Source organism: Oryctolagus cuniculus, chromosome 11, assembly GCF_051225735.1.
Source record: "Oryctolagus cuniculus isolate XC-2025 breed Fujian yellow rabbit chromosome 11, ASM5122573v1, whole genome shotgun sequence".
NCBI classification, from domain to species: domain Eukaryota; kingdom Metazoa; phylum Chordata; class Mammalia; order Lagomorpha; family Leporidae; genus Oryctolagus; species Oryctolagus cuniculus.
The window spans coordinates 33154130-33173354 of NC_142877.1; the positions used below are offsets into that span (position 1 = coordinate 33154130).

General features: G+C 39.2%; 1 protein-coding gene across 6 annotated transcripts in view; it reads left to right on the plus strand.

Moving 5' to 3' along the window:
• The window catches only part of PLCB1 (phospholipase C beta 1), a 792589-nt gene that overhangs the window by 231788 nt on the left and 541576 nt on the right, over window positions 1-19225 (plus strand). For all 6 annotated transcript variants that reach the window (XR_016215911.1, XM_051846235.3, XM_008256382.5 and 3 more), the window contains one exon: window positions 8452-8520. Coding sequence is in view for 4 of the 6 variants with exons in the window: in XM_051846235.3 (XP_051702195.1) it covers window positions 8452-8520 (69 nt within the window). In the remaining 2 variants the exon portion in view is untranslated. The remainder of the gene's footprint in view (window positions 1-8451; window positions 8521-19225) is intronic.

The following is a 19225-nucleotide window of genomic DNA, read 5'->3' on the forward strand; positions in this document are numbered from 1 at the left end:
CTAACACTTTTAAATGTGACTTTTTAAAATTGTGATTAGAATAATTTCTATTTTAATTTATAAATTGATTAATTACAAGTGATTGCTATCTTGGATGGCCTTCTCAGAGCAGCCCCAGGTACAAGAGGTAGTATGCCAGTGAGTTTTTGAGGAAGAGCTCTCAGGAAACAAAGTGGGGGAAGCAGAACAAGGAACGGAAAGAGCCAGCCAAGAGTGAGCTAGCTTTCAGGTGAAATACCAGCCTCAGCCTAACCTGCTGAGAGCTCTGAGTATCAATTACACCTCAGTTTATTCTGCCCCAAAGCAAGATTGCTGGCCTTCCATAGTCCTGCACCTGTCAGTCAGGAGCTGCAAGCTCTCTGAGGGAATAAAGCCTTCCAGGCATTTCCTGCCCTCTGCTTATCTGGGTGAAGCAACTGCAGGAGGTCAAGTGTAATCAAAAACTACCTATGCCAGTTGTTGGGACGATAGCCTACAGACCCTGGGTAATGTGTCCAGCACAGGGGTCCAAAGAAACCACCAATAGGGTTTCCTACAGGAGCTTTATGCAGATTTCCAGAGTAACTGGAAAATGGTCCTGGGTTTAGTTTTCCAGTCATTTCTAGTTCTTGATAAGAACAGCTAGCCTCATTTTGTATACTTGCATTAGTGTTGCAACTGTTCAGCAGTTGAGTAAAAAGTTTACTTCTGGTGAGTTACAGCACTTAGAACCTTAGGGCTTGTTTATTGATTCAGTGAGTGCTTCTCAGGGAAAATTGATCAACCATACTTCCCATTAGACATATCCATCCTGACTCCATGTATTAGCATTGGAAAACACTCCATTGAATTCCTCTGTCTTGCCTGAAAACAAAAAGTCGATCTCCAGAAGCAAGTTCTCTTTGAAAAGAGAAATAAGTTATCTTTTAGTGTGACAAGTTTTTAACAATATCTCATTTTGGAAAATAGATTAACTCCCTGCATATTACGGATGTCATGAAATTAAAAGGCCATTAAAATGCTGTGGTTGCTGAATACAGGGAGGAGCATGGTAGAATAAAATGCAAAATTCAAGCAGTATAATTTGGAACAAATAGCTGAAGGAGAATGAGGCTATTGGTAGATTTTAAAAGTGGCTACTAAGAGAAGGCTAAAATGAATGTGGGGACTTTATCATAGCCACTCTGATGCTGGATGCAGGCAAACCAAGTGATGGCTTCACTGCTGAACCAAATGCACCTACCAGATCTTGAACTCTCACGCTTGCAAACTGTAAGCTGAAGTGTACCTTTCCTTGTGAGTGGCTCCTCTCAGGTGTAATTGAAGTTAACAAACAGCTGACTAATCCACCTGCATGTTTGACTTAAATTGCTCTCTGTTTCCAGACTAGTGGTTCTCAAAGTATAGTACTTTGACTAAAAGCATCAACATCACTAGGGAATATGTGAATTCTGTGGTTCTACCCTAGACCTACTACATCAGAACCTTTGCAGTGGGGCTCAGCGGCTGTTGTTTATTAAGCCAAAGGGTGATTCAGAAGCAATCTAAAGTTCAAGAACCTTTGCACAATGGTGACAGATAATGGTTGCCCACCAAAAAGACCCATTAACCAGGACTATACCTTGTTGTAGGATATTCTGATAGTTCAACAGACTACTTAGATCCATTTATAAAATACCTGTATCAGTATTTTAACAGTGATCAGAACTGCTAATAAACTTAAGTCTTCAGACTACCAAGTCTATCAGTAGCACCAACATTACTGTAGATTGAAGCAACAATTTGCTCTATGGGCCCTAGACGCCAGAGTCTAGGAGAAGTCCTAAAGATGTCTGGCCTAATTTTAGGTGTTCTGCTTTAACCCTTTGCATGGTACATCTGGGCTGGCTACCAATATATAGTGTTTATTTCTCTAATTTGAGTGACAAATACAACAACCTGGAAGGTGCATTGGTCTGGCATCTGATAGAGGCTAGTAGGTGTGGAAGGGAGGACCACATGGTGAGCTGGGAAGCAGAGAGAAGCCAGGGAGACCTGTGTTCATATGGCCAACCCTCTCTGGAGAATGAGCTTCCAAGGGCAAGACCTCAATGACAAAAGACCACTCTCTAGACCCACCTCTTATTAAATGCCATATTTAGATCAATTTTCCACCTTTAATCAGCTTTTGACCTTAATCTGTTAACCATTAACCAAAGGTTTTGGGGTTTAAAAGGCTGTATTTGCTTGAAGAGCCAAATCTATCCTATGGTTCAAACCATAACACTAAGAAAGTGGTGTATTCAAATATTAAAGTAAGGTCAAGAGAATGCGAATAACTTGAGCTGTCAAATAAAAAAGCTTGGTTCGTGGTGCAGCCATAGTGAAATAGTTGTAAGCCGGAGATAACATTTTAGATGATTCAAAGGGAAAATCTGGCTACATTTAAGTCATCTGGACTTTTCGAGTGGAAACAGCTTGTTTGCCTGATGAATCTGTATCATTTCCATTTCCAAGGACCTTTTATGGAAATCGGATTCTATGCTCATCCAAAATATAAAAATAATTTTCAGCACTTATGAAACTGTTTGCAAAATGGTGGATGCTGTTTATGGTTAATTTAGTTAACCTACAATGAGGATTTTTGTTTTTTGGCTTATTACATGAGATAATAGAGGAGGATTGTTTGAAACAATTAGGTATCTTAGTGCCTTTCTTGGTAGAGACTGTTTGGCCCTAATAGGAACACAATATATCAAAGTCAGACAGTACCTCGTATCTTCAGAATATCATTCATTCCATAAACCAAGATGGAATACAGCTTCTATTCTGGACTCTTTTAAGCATATAGCTTAGATCTGTACAAATGGAAAGGAAAGACCAAGTCGTCTTGTCAAGGGACTCATAACCAAGAAACCTCACACTAATAGACAGTTAACAACACAAATATCTCCTTGGTGGTTCTGTTCAAATATTAATCTTTCAGTTAATTATGACACATAAAAATCAGTTTTCACTAGAGCTTTTAGGTTTCAAAGATTTATGAAATATCTATACAGTACTAGATTTGTCGGATCTTTTTCTCCTTCTCGCTGTGTTTTTCTTCTAGTTGCTATACTGTCTACTTCCAATATTTCTGCAAGAATCTTCCTTTTCACTTGGCATAAGAAATGTGGCCACCATAGTAAGTTATATGTATGCATTCCTTCTTGCTTGCTAATTGGAGATCTTGATCTAATGTCTCCATTGATTTAGTAGCAGTCCATTGAGGAAGATGTTGCTGGCATCTGCATTTGTTTGGGAGTATACAAGGTGTAGACAAACATCTGCAGTAGCTTGCTTTATATTCCATTGATAACAAATGATCATTTCAAAAGGGAACTCACACTTTCTGCTTCCTGGTTCTCTGAAATTTATCCTTTTTAAAAACTGAGCATTTAAAGTAAGCAGTCCAGATGTGTTGCCTTTCTGTATTCTCTGCAGTAGTTGAGAATGCCTCTCCTTGCATTTGGTGTTTCCTACGCTGAGTCTCCATTGTAGACTGTGGACAGAAAGACAAAAATCATTCTTGGGGGAACAAATGGGACAAGAGACCAGGTGGAAGACAGTACAGGGATTTTGGGGGGAGCTACACTGCATAGACTTTGCAGTCTCAGAAATGGAATAAAAATAAGGAACAGAGTTGAATCTAAATCTATTTGCTCCTCTTTAGAGTAAATCCTTCATAAAAGCACTTTTTTTAATTGTGCATTTGAATTATGTTTGATAGTCAAATTAATGTGTTCTTTCTGTAGCTGGAAGTTGAACAACCTAATGAATATACCATGTGTGAAGGTATACACAATTGCCATATGTAGCCATCAATATCACGTGAGATGTTTATGACTGGAATGAATGTTCTGTGATAACATTTTATATTTATATAAAAGTTCAAGCATGTTACTATATTGGATGACTAATGGAATTTGGTAGCAATGCACAGAAGTTGGTATTCTGGCAAGAGTTGATTTTAAGTTGTAATCTTTCCTGAGATTTCATGGCTCATATACCTCACAGTAGGTTTGTGGCTGATGGATTGAAATCTTTGCTGAATAGTAAACATCAGGCACAATTTAGTCTTGCTTTGGCCTGCTTGTCTCAAGTTTTTTTTTAATCGTTGAAGAATTTTCAAAAAAATCCTTGATTCCTGTTAATTCACTTTATCTGTACTGACAAAGGAAGAAGGCATTTTAGTGCATGTACTGGTATACCCAGGGTTGTGGTCTGTAAGCTTTACATGGTGTCAGTGAGAGCCTTGGAAACAAAAGGGTCTGTTAGCCTATCTGGGTCTGTGAAGGAAGAATATGCTATGTTCCTTTGGCATCCCAAACCTCTTCCCATTGTTGAATCGGCTTAGTGGTTAGAGAGAACTTCCTTTTTCTACTTTTTCAAAGATGGTTTTAATAGCATGGAGTATATAATGCAAAGATCGTAGCAAACACAATGATTCGGTGATTGCTTGAATTTCTAAATGCTTAGTATTAAATTTTGCCCTATGTAAGTGTCTGAGTCAACTCTTTACAAAACAGGAATGGATGCCCTTTTTTCTCAAATCGGATTTAAGCTCAGATGATTCACTGTTATGCATACTTTTACAATCAATAGGTGTAATATTTTTATAGTTCCATATAGAAAGAAATGTTGTATAATCCTCATATAAGTTATATAGTTTTATCAGTCATTCACATAAAAAGCCTTGTGACAACTGTATGAGTGCATATACATTAGTACTGCTCAGAGTGGTCCTTAGAGCAGCACCAGTATCACCTGCAAGTTTACTTAGAGGTGCAGATTCTCAGGCCTTCACCAGACCCTGAGTCAGTAACTGTAATGGGAGGTGCCCAGCTTATCTGGGGTTTAAGAAGCCTCCCGGGTGATTCTGCTATAAGCTATGGTTTGAGAGCCACTAGCCTAGAAGTTATCATTTAACAGATAAGTTGATGCTTATATTGGTAAAATAGCCAAATACATGTTCAGTTACATTTTGGGCCCTTTCTTGGAGACTTTCTGCTTATATATCATGTGATTTCCTTTTTGGAGAAAGGAGTAAAATACTGAACTTTTTACAAAGTTGGAAAACAGTAACTCTCAAATGAACCAAGAAAGGGACCATTGCGCTGCTTTATAATGAGTGTGAGTTGTTAGAACTATTAACATCGTTAGAACTATTAACACAAGAAAATTAGCCTAGAAAAAGTTTTAATGACACCAGTAACATTTTAGTGGTCCTGTGCATTGGGTTCTTCATTTTCCTCTTAGTGGAGGAAAGAAAATGATGTTAAATCCCAGAGCAGTAGCTGTTGCATGTTAATGGAAATGGGAGACACTATTTTAATCACTGCTTTCTCACAGAATGAGTTCATGGATGGCTTTTCCACCTGGGTCTTTGCCATGCCACATTACCCACATTGATAATGCCCTGCGGTGGTTTTCCTGCACACATGGTTTTACATGCAAGTGAGAGAAGTTCTTGGTGTCTATCAGAATGAATCCCCAGGATAGCTGGCGTTAACTACCCCCTCCATAGCTTGGGGAATGAACTTTTCCTTTTGAGCTGAAAGTAGAAGGCAGTGATCATTATCTGTAATATACAAGTCTATATAATGATGCCTGCTATAATTTTGTTCTCAATTCGAGCTTTGTGTATGTAATCAAACAAGTAAACCTTCAGCCTATTGTTTGTTTCAGTGGAAAGAATTTCTTAAAACATTGCAATCAAATTAGGTAAATGAAGTGCGTATGAGATGTTTGTACTATATAAATATAAAATATCATAACATGTGCCAAATATAAGTTTTTAAATAATTATAAAGACATCCATGTAATGATCACTAAATTCTAAAGTGACTGTTACTGCCTTCCTATCCATCTTTGCTGCATATTCCAAGTGATGTGCGGTTTCCTGCACACAATTCCAGTCCCTATGCATCTGCACCTGTTTCTTTTTCCCCCTTGGTCCCCCTCCATGCTCACAGATTATAAGGCTGATAGCCTCCTGTTTATCCTTGCTGCATTTTGGCTGAGGAGTTGCCATAGCCCTCTGAAGCCCACGTTTGCAGAGCACTCTGAAATGTTAGAGTATAATTTGTTGGTGAGCTCCTCAATATAGGAACTTAGATTTGCAGTTTTTGGTTTAATCCCTGGAAGCAGCCTATTCCTGATTCATTGTAGATATTCAGTAAATAACGTTCATGTGAATTAATGACTGGCATTTCCACTTGGATAAATCTCTCATATATCCAAAGTGCACTATAATTTTGCCCAAACTGCTGAGTCCAAGTGACAATGCTGGAATACCCAGTGCCGTGTTTGGCCCCTCTGTTTGCTTTAGTTAATCCTGCCTGTATCTTTATCTTTTACCTCTGAAGTCGTCTTGTTCCCTACTTGATTTTGTCTTCCATTTTTCATGTCTCCCCTCAGCTCCCATATTCTGGGAAAAAAAAACTTAGTTTGATTCCCTCCCTGTTTTCCCTCTTAGAGCAAAGATTGCAGTGGTCAATGCTATGGAGAAGAAGCTTGGACCAGATGCTCACCTTCCTCATTTCTGATTTCCACCCCCACCATTTCTTTGTTAAGGAAGCCATAATGCATTTGCCTACATGAAGCACTGAGTCCTGATGTTGATACCATTGTCCTGACACTCTTAAGGTTACCTTCAATATTGTATCTATCATGGCCTTAGAGGAACCATGACATGCAGCAGCTACTTGTCCTGAAAAGTTCTTGGTGGGTTGCTACCTGTCACACCCGATAGTTTGTGAGGATTTCCATGGGGTTATACAGTGGAACTGGCTAAAGAATCCTCTAAAATGGGGAAAAGGAATTTTCAAGATCAGAGTGAGCAAGGGAAGGGACCCACTGTTCCCTGTCCCTCTTGCATCCCTCAGAGCTGTGCTGGCCCCTGTTGCTCTGTTGGACCTGCCATATAGATTGACATTCTAGTGGAAGGATTCTCCCTCCAATTTGGCCATTATCATACCACAACTTAGATGCAAGAAAATAATTGGACCCTTTTGCACCAGACATTTGGAACTGGTGACAGGTGTTTCAAGAAGTTGCCTGAGAACACCAGATGCTGGTGCTGGGGGACTTGGGGCCTATGAGAGGCGATACCCACTCATGTCCAGATGGCTTAGTGGTGGGAATTGCAATGCACCCCCTCCTGTTGGGAGAAATTGCCTACCACTCGTCTGGCTCATTGTCACAGAAGCACAGGTTGGACATCTGCAGTCACTTTAAGACAACCCTACACACTGTACCACAGTCCTTTCTGGCTGGTGGCAGAGCCCACTGTGTGTATCAGTAGCATGTTTGGCCCAAACCTCATGGCGCAATTTCTTTAGACCCTCAGGGTTTCTGAACTTTGTCCCTATCCCTGTTTGATATCCTTTTCTGGCATCATCTCCCGTGACTTCCCTTCACATGGTCTGTGTTCCAGTCAAATGGAATAATGAGTGGCTCTCATGTGACTTCTCCCAACACTGCTGGTGAAAGTGCACTTACACTGATCTTTATTCCTGGTTGGCGCTCTATCCTTTTCGCCATCATTCCCTGCAATGTGCTGTATCTCTAGGAACATGAGTACCTCAAGGCTGAGCCCAAATCTCATGCACTCCTGTCTGGACATTTGTTCGTGTTGTATCTTCCACCTGGGATGAGCTTTCTCCATCTTTCTCTTCGCTATGCTTAATGACTCCTCCACAGGCTTTTTCTCTGAGCTCCTAGAGGGAAGTCTCTGGTCCCCCATTGCCTTAGCATTTAACTTTAACTAACTTGGCATTAACAGTTTCCCTTGTCTTGCGCACACACACACACATTTCTTTATTCTTCTAATTGATGGTAAGTCCATCCAAAAAAGCAATAATAGCTTGTGTGTCCCATACTCGAGGGTCACTTGCACACTGTGGGTGTCCACTAAGGGATAATGAAAACATGACAGGGTCAGGGCATGAGGAAAGTATGCAGAAAGCTGGGGAGTGAGGGAGACAGATAAGTTTTACCTTGGCCAAATGAACTGGATATGGCTGTGAGCTAGAGGGAGAATCTCCACTTTTTCCCCCTCCACACCCCTTTTCTGTTCTCCATCCCCACTGACATTCCCTCATACCCTCCTTTACACTCAAACTCCTGGGATGATTTTTTGACAGAAGAATGGGAAGACCTGATTCATCATGCCTTGGGAATGGCTTATAGTATAGGCTAGGGACCCAAACCATACATTCTCTTCTTCCAGAATGTGTTAGAATCTATATTAAATTGAGCAGTTAGCAGTTAGCAATCTTCTTGTTTTCATTCCAGTGCTACTGAGATGTGATACAAGGGGCTGGGGTAAACACCCCAAGTGCAGAGAAATTTTCAGGCAAGTCTCACAACCATATCTTTTGAAAGTGATGTCAATGACACAAAACTAAGAAATTCTTTTGTGGTTAACAGTTGAACATTTTTGCCTTCCAGGAGACAGAGCTGTTAGATCTCAGCCTTGTCAAGGATGCCAGGTGTGGGAAACATGCCAAAGCTCCCAAGGTAGGAGGCACAGTGCTGTGCACATACTGGATACTGCTATGATTTAGTTGTGTTGTGATAGCAATTAATTGTGCCAATTAAAATTTTCTGTTTTAAGATAATACAGGCAGGTTTGCCTTAAACATTGGATTTTTATTGAAAGATGAAAGCAGTGAGTGTGGAGGAATTTGGACAACAAACATAAGGGCCTCTTAAAAAATGACAGTTAATAGGTAACTATGAATTTTTAAAATGTGATTGAAGCTATTTGAAAAAATTCCTGACACCCCCCAAGACATGTAAAATAACCTTTAGACATTTTAAATGAAGACCCTGTATAATTCAAATGTACTTCAATTGAAGTAATTCCGTCCATGAAACCAAAAACTTTATGTAAAGTACCAATTCTGCAAACCTTACTGGTTAAGATCAGTTACTTTGGGATTAGTTGTGTGGAATGCCGTTTGTTTTGGTTTGAAACTTGTTAAGGAAATGTTGAAAGAAATATTTGCATTTTATTTGTTTTGGAGACTTTTTAAAATGTTGGATAAAAACAGCATAATTCTGCTTAGCTTATGTTATCTGGTAGAATATAGCAGGATGAACGTTGAATTAGCATCAAAGTTAAACTATTCTTTGTATTTAAAATTCTGTACTTCAAATATTTCATTTCCCAGCAGAGAGGGTATTAAGAAATGGAGAAGTACACTTGCTGTTTGGTTGCCTAATGCCTCTTTTCATTGGTGATACAAAACTAGCGATTTTCTTTTTTTGTCTTCCTACAACTTTTTTTAATCCTTTTAAAAGCCAAAATACTTTCCTTGACATGTGAAATATCTGTTGCTTTGAAGATGCAGGGGAAAAAATTCACCTGCAATGATGATCCTTCTGAGACATCACAAGGCTGTAGATGCTGGCAAATTCTACCTTTTGCCAAATGGATTAAGATGGGAAATAAAATATTAAAGTGAGAAAGAATAAAAAATAACTTTTCAAAAAGGCTTTTAAGCTTTTCCTATGAAACTAGTTGATTGTGTATATTAGTCTCCTGGTAATTTCACTAGCTTGGTGTTTCAGTTTCATATTGGGCTTATCATAATTAATGCTTTGCAGATGATTAAAATTGTTCAGAGTTTTTAATGGAGAAAATAATTTTTCTCCTCTCAACAGCATTTCAGCCAAGTTTCATGTAAGCCTCTTAGTTCCAATAACTATATCGATCAAAGTTATAAAATTTTTTAATGCAAGTTTATTGGCTAAACTCAGAATTTCAGGATCGCCAGACTCTCCTCTCAGTCTTGGGCATTGGGTGTCAAAGTGAATTCTTCAGCCGCTTGGAGCATTTCTTCCAGGCTTGAATCCGTTTCTTATTGCAATACATGGCTTGCTTATCAGTTAAGTGCTTCATTTATGGATGCAGTTTGATAAATGCCTATTGAGTGTTGATAAAGGAATAGAAGTAAAGTCTGTACTGTGTGCAGCTGATAAACCCTGATTAGATCCTGAAGTGTTCTCTCGAGGATGGACTTTCAACACTTAGAGTACTCTGGCTTTGACTGCTGTTTCTGTCAACACTTCCTTTTGAGGGAGCATTGCTTTCTCCATGATCTAGGCTTTTTTTCTTCTGACATTCAAGTGCCTCACTTTTCAATATTTTCAAAGCCTGGCTCTGTGAATATCACCTGTGTGGTCTTCCAGAGGCTCTGACCTCTTCTTAGTTTGTGGTGATAATGAGCAGTACTTCATGAGATTGCTGTAAGGATTAAATGAAATAATTCCATTAGGAAACCTTTGGCAAAGAATCACATGGGAAACTTCCCATAATGCTGATGCCATTTCCCACTCCCATAGATACTGGTACCACAACCATCTGATTGGTCCAGGTCTGATGAGGCTTCAAGGGTTTTGAAAACAAACTAGCAGCAAAATTGGAGCACCAGTATCTCACTAAATAGTTGCCACATTCATATTAAAAATGCCAAGTCAGTTTTGCAGGATTTTTTTTTTCATTTCACTCACTGAATATGATTTCTCATTAAGATAAGAGGCATTGGAGAATGGCCTTGATCTGAAAGGGCCTTGTGGGTGGGCAGGCAAGAAACTTGATGTAAGTTTTAAAGTCTTTTAGTTGCCAAAATTCCTCAGCTCAAATTAGCAGTTGGAATATTTGAAAACTTCTCTGGAAATACTGGATTCAGGTGAAGTCTCAGTTGCTTAATTAATGTTGCCAAGATCTAGACACCTGTCTTTCTCACCAGTCTGGCTTTCAATGAGCTGGATGAGGTGCCTTTTCCATCTTCAGGTTCCCCATGGTGGCACCCCTGTGCATTTTACCCTTGGCAGTTCCTGGACTTCCTAATATGACAGCAGTTCCACATGGTGGGAGTTGAGGGGGACAAGCTGTCCACGCAAGTATTCCGGAATGATTGCAGGAGGATACCTTGTTGAAGAACGTGTTTGGCCTGGAGGAATGCAACTTGAATAGGAGACTGTTGAGCCGACTAGAATGAAAGCAGCAGGACGTAGTGTAGAAAATTAAACTGTAATGATATTGGAATGGAATGAGAAAAACATGAAAGTTAGGACAAAAAGGCAATGTATTGTAAGAACAGATTGAGTGCACAACTTTCCGTGGGGGCTTATAGACAATAAAGGGAGAAAGAACATTTGTGGTGCAGATATTTATCAAAACATCCAGGCCTACTGCAAATATTTATCTGTATTCCCATTATTGTTTTTCTACAGCATCTCATTAGATCAAAATTCAAGATCTTAGTTGAAAATGAACTGTTTTCTAGGCCTGCTGTGATTTGAAATAACATTTATAGGAAATGAAGGAAGCTTCCATGTGTGGCCCTGTTAATGAATGTAAATGTCTTCTCCCATCACAATGCAAACAACTCTAGAGCTGCTTTTCAACGTATAGCCTTAATTCAAGTTAGCAGGTTTGAAATTTCTTACTAGAAACTGGGAGACTTTTGGTCTTTGAACTTGGATTTAAATCGATGATAAACCTTTATCTTCTGAAACCTAAAATTTACTGGTTTGTCCTTTCTCCTCTCCTCCCTCCCTCCATATTTCCCTCCCAAGTTTATGAAGCACATGTTTAGTGCTATATGGTATATACACCTTGTCTGCTATCTACATGTCATACTTTCTGGATTATGATTTCCAAAAGAACTTTGCTTTTAAAGAGTGCTCATCCCTGTGTCATCTGATCTGTTAGTGGTTCCTGACCCAGCAGATCATTTAATGGCTCGTGCACAGCATAAATGAAATGCAATAGATTTTACTAGAAGTTTTACTAAAACGTCTTACCTTGGTCGTAGCAAATCAAGTGAACTTAATAATGAAGTTAGACTCTACACTAAGGTGCTGTGCAATGAAAAGAATGTATGTGAGCCTTCTCCCATGTCATCTCAAAACCAACTCTCGGATTGCTTTTGGACTCCACACAAGCAAACTCATGGTTACAGATGTGTTCCCAACTTTAGCGCCCGAAAAGTGGGTGCTGTTGACATTGAGCTCTGAGCGGTACATGCAGAAATATCCACGAAAAATACTTCTACAGTTTTGCCTCCAAAAATTTGGTTTGGAAGAAACTGCTTCATGTACTTAGTTACAACCAGATCATTGTTGGTAAAGGGAGGTTAATTTCAGATATATAATATTAATGTTAATATGGATTTTCATAGAGCATAATTAAAGATGGTATATAATAGCAAAATTGCATGAAGTAAAATAGAATAAAATTAAATCTTAAATTGACTAGAGTTTGTCTTGCTACTGTATCTTTAAAAATGATGCCATTTATACTGGTTCCAGTCCCAGGTGTTCCACCTCCAATACGTCCCTACTGATGTGCCTGGGAAGGCAATGGAATATGGCCTAAGTACTTGTGCCCCTGCCACCCATGTGAGAGACCCAGTTGGAGTTTTGGGCTCCTGGCTTTTGCCTGGTCCAGCCCCAGCTGTTATGGACTTTTGAAAGTGAACCAGCAGATGGAAGATTTTCTCTCTTCTATAACTTTGCCTTTTAAATCTAAAAAATGCCTTTTAAACTTCTTTATTGACTTGACAGCTAGTCATGGAGTGAAAATCTCTGCCAGGCACTGTTCTAGGTGCTGGGAAAAATAGCAATTAACAAAAGACAAACAACTCTGCTCTTACATAATGCTCTGCTTAGCAGTGAAGAAATGGTGCTATAGTAAATCGGGTCTTCATTTAAAAAAACCTGATTTGTTGCAATTACTATTTCCTTTGTGGAACTGTGTCCACCCTGGCAATTTTCTTTTTATTTATTTAAAACAAATAAATAATTATACTAATTCTTTAGGAGAGACAGAGGGAGAGATCTTCCCATCCACTGGTTCATTCCCCAGATGGCCACAGTAGCCATGGCTGAGCCAGGCTGAAACTAGAAGCCAGAAGCTTCATCTGGGTCTGACTCATGGGATGCAGAGGCCCAAGTACCTGGACCATCTTCTGCTGCTTTCCCAGGCCATTAGCAGGGAGCTGGATCAGAAGTGAAGCAGCTGGGACAAGAACCAGCCCCCAAATGGGATGATGGCTTCATAGGTGGCAGCCGTACCAGATATACCATACTGGCAGATTTCAAGCCAGCAATCTAACATCACGAAGTGAAAACTTGGAAAGATTGCAGAAAAGAGATAAAAGATAATGTCCCATGGATAAGAATAAAGCAAAGTGGGAAACTAAAGACCATGGGTGATGCTGAAGCTTTCTGTTCTATAGATTCCTAGTGTAGTAAGGGATCTTGGTGAGATGTGGCCATTTGAATAGAAATATGAATTTAGTGAGGCAGAGTACCATGTTAAATGTACTAGAGGAGCATATTTGGCAGGGAACACAGCAAGAGCGAAGTCTGAGGTGGGAACCTGCAATGCATGTTTGAGGAATAGCAAAGACACCAGTGTGGCCGCAGTGAGGTACAGGCGTCAAAGGCTGTGCTAATGGGCTTGTGCTTTAGCTCTGATGGAAGTGTGAAGGTTTCTGAAAGACCTGAGCAGAGGAGTGATGACCTGAGCTTTTATAAGCATCACTGCTGGCTATGTTGAGCATAGATTGAGGATAAAGAAAGACACAGAAAGACTAATTAAACATGATATTGCAAACATCCTGGGCAGTAATCCTGGTAATTCTTGGTGGAGGTGGTAGATGTAAAAGTGGTATAAGCAAAATGGCAGAATCTAAATATGTTTTGAAGGTGGAAACAGCTTATTAATGTATTAGTTGTGAAATGAGACCAGACTCAAGAACACCTGTTAGTAATTTGACTGGGGAAACTGGCAGAATTGGATCACCATGTTCTGAGATGGGAAAGAATAAAAGCACATCTAAACATGTTTAGTTTGGTTATGATTCTTTAAATTGAAGTGCCTATTAGGGTCTACCAAATGATGTCAAGATCACAGATAAACACAAATTTGAAGCTTAGATAAATTATTTTTCCCTGAAATGTAACTTAGGGTATTTAAAGTTCAAAGGTTAGGTGAGGCTTTTTAAGGAATGTCGATATAAAAAAAGGGCTAAGCAATAATCAAATGCCAAAATGTCAATTTCACTCATACATTACATTGTTTTGGCAATCTCCAAGTCAGGGGAAACAGGTTATTTGTCTTTATTTCACTAAGCTTGATGGTCTCCAACTGCATCCATTTTGTTGCAAAAAATAAACAAGATTTCATTCTTTATGGGTGAGTGATATTCCATTGTGAGATTTGATTATTGTTTATAGCCCATGTCTATACTCTCAGAGAACAGTGTTTTTTGTACTTGAGTTCTTAAGAGGGTTAAACTTATTATAAAGTTAATTGAAAATGTCATTGTAAAAGAGGGAGCAGCAGTGAGGGTGGGTAGGGTGAAAAGTATCATTATGCTCTTAAAGCTGTATATAAATTACATGAAATTTGTTCCCTTTGTAAACTTTTTTTAAATGGCATCAACACCTTAAATAACTACTCCATTTAAAAAAAAAAAAAAACTACATATACCCAAAACAAAGAACTGAGGTTTGAGACCGGAGGCCTCCAACTCTTTGGTTTTGAGGAGACTAGGAAGAGCCAGGGAAAGAGACTGAATGGCACATACCCCAGGGAACTGAAAGCAAGAACTGGAGCAGATACTTGTATACCAATGTCCATCATTGGATGAAGCGATGATTCAAATGTAGCTAATACTTACAATGAATAGTATTCAGCTTTAAAATTTTATTGATGTATGCTAAAACATAAATAAATCATTATGCTAAGTGAAATAAACCAAAACACAGAAGGACAAATAATGGTGGTATTGCATTCATAGAGAAAGTAGAATGGTGGTTGCCAGGACCATTGGCGGGGAAATTACATGGGTACAGAGTTTTGATTTAGAAGATGAAGTAGTTCTACAGATGGATTTGGTGACATTTGTACAACCATTGAACTATGTTTTAAAATGGTAAGTCTTGTATTATATTTATTTTACTACAATAAAAAAACAGTCCAACTAGGAATAGCCAGGGAGGTGGAAGAAAAAAGGCATATTCTGGGTGCCTAAAAATTATTTTAAGAATAAGAAAGTCAGATGGTGAATTTGGATCAAATGGCAAGTTTCTTTTTAGCCTTCTGAGTCTTCACTTTTCCACACTTGCAATTTCACTGAAAATATTTTTACGTGCATTAAAATTCTTATCCTGAGATTTTCATTTTAATATTCAAAATAAGCTATTTATTTAAGGATTGTCAAATCTCTAATAGCTCATCATAGAGTCTGGATGCCAACATATAAATCTCGTAATGAGCTGTTACTTGGATGTTATACAACAGTGGTTTCAATGAATCATCCTTGAAGCTTGAAGTTGAAATGAGGGTTTTATTTATTGACCCTCTTTGCTGACTATGAGTTATTTTCTCTGACTTTAACGATTTCACCATTGTGTGAAGCTTTAGACATAAAATTTGTTGTAGGTTTATGGGGATTGGAAAAGAAAACACATACCACAAAACAAAGCCTTCTCTGTTTTTCACTTGATGGCTAATGAGATCAACCTTTAGCCCTTATTCTTGGTTCCAACTATTTCCTAATTTACCTAACATCTTGCAATAATCTTGTTTGGTTTGTTCTGTCATTCTGTTTCCATAAATGTGTGCTGTTTACATCTCTATTAAATGGAGCAAACTGTGGCTAAAATTCATAAAATTTGTGCATGTGCAAGTGTGATGATTTGACAGCTATTCACATTTATCTCCAGATGTAAATTATATGGCATAGTTCCTTTCTTATGTTCATTAAATTCCATAGATGTCAGTGGTTTCCTTGGAAACAAAACCTTTATATAACTAGTCAGATTTGGTGGTGGAAATATCAGGATGCTTGGGGTGGGGGGAGGGCTGTTAAGATTCTCTTGGAAGATATTTATATTTAGCAGTTTTATACTCATATGGATTTTCTACCTGCCCCATATCTTCATGGACATTGAATAGTGAATAAAAATATTTTCAAAGCTGCCATTAAAGTATAGAATATCTTCTGCAATGGTAAAAAAACTTTCTGCACTTAAAACTCAGATATGCTAAGGCTTTTCTGGCATGTTACAATTTCTTAAGTATGAGAAGAGGTTGATAGATCTGTCATTAAGAAATTTGAGGATTTGAGCAATACTTAGGTTAATCCATACATTCAATATACATGTATATTCCAGCATACATGTCTACCTATAAAACATTGGGAACTGAAGATATGTGTGGTTGAATCAAAATTGCATTTTTTTTTTATTATTTTTTTGACAGGCAGAGTGGACAGTGAGAGAGAGAGACAGAGAAAGGTCTTCCTTTGCCGTTGGTTCACCCTCCAATGGCCACCATGGCTGGCGCACCACGCTGATCCGATGGCAGGAGCCAGGAGCCAGGTGCTTTTCCTGGTTTCCCATGGGGTGCAGGGCCCAAACACCTGGGCCATCCTCCACTGCACTCCCGGGCCACAGCAGAGAGCTGGCCTGGAAGAGGGGCAACCGGGACAGAATCCAGCGCCCCATCCGGGACTAGAACCCGGTGTGCCGGCGCCGCTAGGCGGAGGATTAGCCTAGTCAGCCGCGGCGCCGGCCAAAAATTGCATTTTTTAAATAAGCCCAAGTGTCTTAGTATCTGAGTGCCAAAGAGCTTAGAAGGCTTCTAAAGGGTTGGAGAGAAGAGGGAGGCCATGGTTCTGCCCAGGTGTAAAAGCAGGTAAAAGACACGGCAGCCAAGAGTGTTTTCAACATGGCTCAGAATGGACGGGATTAGTAGTGTGAGCTAACTAAACTCCAGGGGTTTTCAGAAGATTATGATAGATCTTATTGCTTGTAACTAGTGTAACTTCAATGTAAATCCAATTTTTTTTCTACATGGAAGAGTACAGAGTTGCGTTTTCAAAACACTTCTCCAATTTTAATTCAAATGAAAAAAATATGCCATCTTGTGGACATATCTGATATTAGTATAATTCTACGTAGTGAGTCAGTCTAAGCTGGCATTTTCACCCTTGGTGTGTGTGTTTTTTTTCATGAGAAGCTTTATGTACATATAGTGTGTATGTGTGTGTGTGTGTGTGTGTGTAAAGATTCATTACATTTGTAAGGCAGTTAGGGAGAAAGAGAGTGGGCTTCCACTCGGGCTGGGCCAGGCAGAAGCCAGGAGCTTTTGCTGGGGATCCCTTGTGAGTACAGGGGCCCAGCGATGTAGTTCATCTTCCACTGCTTTCTCAGGTGCATTAGTAGGGAGCTAGATTGAAAGTGGAGCAGCTAGGGCTTGAACCGGTGCCCATATGTGATGCCAGCACTGCAAACATCAGCTTAACCTGCTGTACCACAGCCCTGGCCCCAATATATTCTTTAAAAGGAGTCGCAAACACTCTCAAGATTACCTCATTGTTGATCTAATGAGGGCGTTCAAAAAGCTCATGAAAAATATACACTGAACTTTATTTCAATACTTACTAAAGAAATTTCATGTAGATATGCCCATTATTTTCCTTTGTAATCAATGATTGTCAAAATCCAAAAAATTTCATAATGAGAATCAGCCCAGAAAAAGGTGTTAATGCTTTTGTGGAGTAGGCTTTTTGCAGAAGATGGTATTTTCCTATCGGCACTTAATTCTCTAGGCCCCTAAGCACCCAACATGTATATCTTTATGCTTTGTAAATGCCTAAAGCAGTGTGATCATTAGTTGTACAAGCTCTTGGGTCAGAGAACCAATTGCAAGATGTGTAAATCAGCAAGTTATTTCAAATCTTGAGGCTTAGTTTCCCCATCTGAAGTACAGGAATAATCTGCATGTGTATCTGACTTGGTTACTTAATGACTTGGTGATAAAATGTATGTAAAACAATTAACCAACTATCATGAGCATCATACATGCTAAACACATTTTAGCTGACATCTGAGTTTTATTAAGAAAACGTATAACTGTTGTTCATGTAATGGGTGCAAGTTGAAGTTGCATGATTTACCTGTTTACAGTGGAATTCCATATACTACTATGGATCGCTTTGGAATAGATTTAGACTTATGTTGCTGTGATATTTATTTTTTGACAGGCAGAGTTAGAAACAGAGAAAGGTCTTCCTTCCATTGGTTCACCCCCCAAAAAGGCTGCTACAGCCGGCGTGCTGCGCTGTGCCAATCCAAAGCCAGGAGCCGCCTCCTGGTCTCCCATGCGGGTGCAGGGCCCAAGCACTTGGGCCATCCTCCGCTGCCTTCCTGGGCCACTGTTGCTGTGATATAGAAACTTACCTATGAAAACCTATTCTTTATATAAAACCCACAGAAAAATGAAATTCAAGCATATTTATTTTTGCAGCCAAAAATATCCCAAGAGAACCATCATACCATCCTGTTGTAAGAAGATGTACAGTCCTTATGTAGAAAACTGTCTAGATTTTCTAACCATTAAATAGATTTTCCCAGCAATCTAAACAGTTTTAAAGCAATTTACTTTCAGTTAAGAACATGTTGGTATCTTTTTCTGTGCTATGGAGCCATTGAAGCAAAATCCAAAGTACTGTTTTGAAATGAAATGACAAGGTTTGGGGTCAAAGAGAACTAGGTTCAGATCCCAGGGCATAAAATAGAAGGGGGATCCTGAGAAGATTTGCAGTATCTCTGTGCGTAATGACACTTCCTTGATAGAACTGCCTGATGGGTAGGAGCATGCTGGTAATGAGACACAAGTCATATTGGACATAGCCCAAGAGCTCATGCATTGCTTCTTGCCTACCCTCTATCCTACTTGCCTACCCTACCTTAAGATCCCTTTCTAGCCAGTCTTTCCAGCACTCTGAGATGGATGGATAATTATGCCTATGTATTACTTGAACTGCCTCCATTGGGAGTTTAGGTTTTAGATTAACTTGGCATGAAATTTGACACTTGGTCTACCTGGGGAAAATACTGGGGTGCAATTAGACAAATGATTTAGCACAGGAAAAATTTTAAAATCGGAAATACTTCCTAAAAATGGGCATGCCATTGCACTCTTCAGCTTTAGGACTGTGCTGGTTTTCAGGTAATCTAGGTGACATGATTTGGATGTTTGTGACTCTTCCAAAATTCCTGTAGAAATGTGATGTCCAATGCAATAGCATCACGAAGCCAGATCTTCAGTAGGTGATTAGGTCATAGGGTTCCTCTCTCATAACTGGGATTACGACTCTTATGAAAGAGGCTAAGATTGTGCTTTACCTCTTTT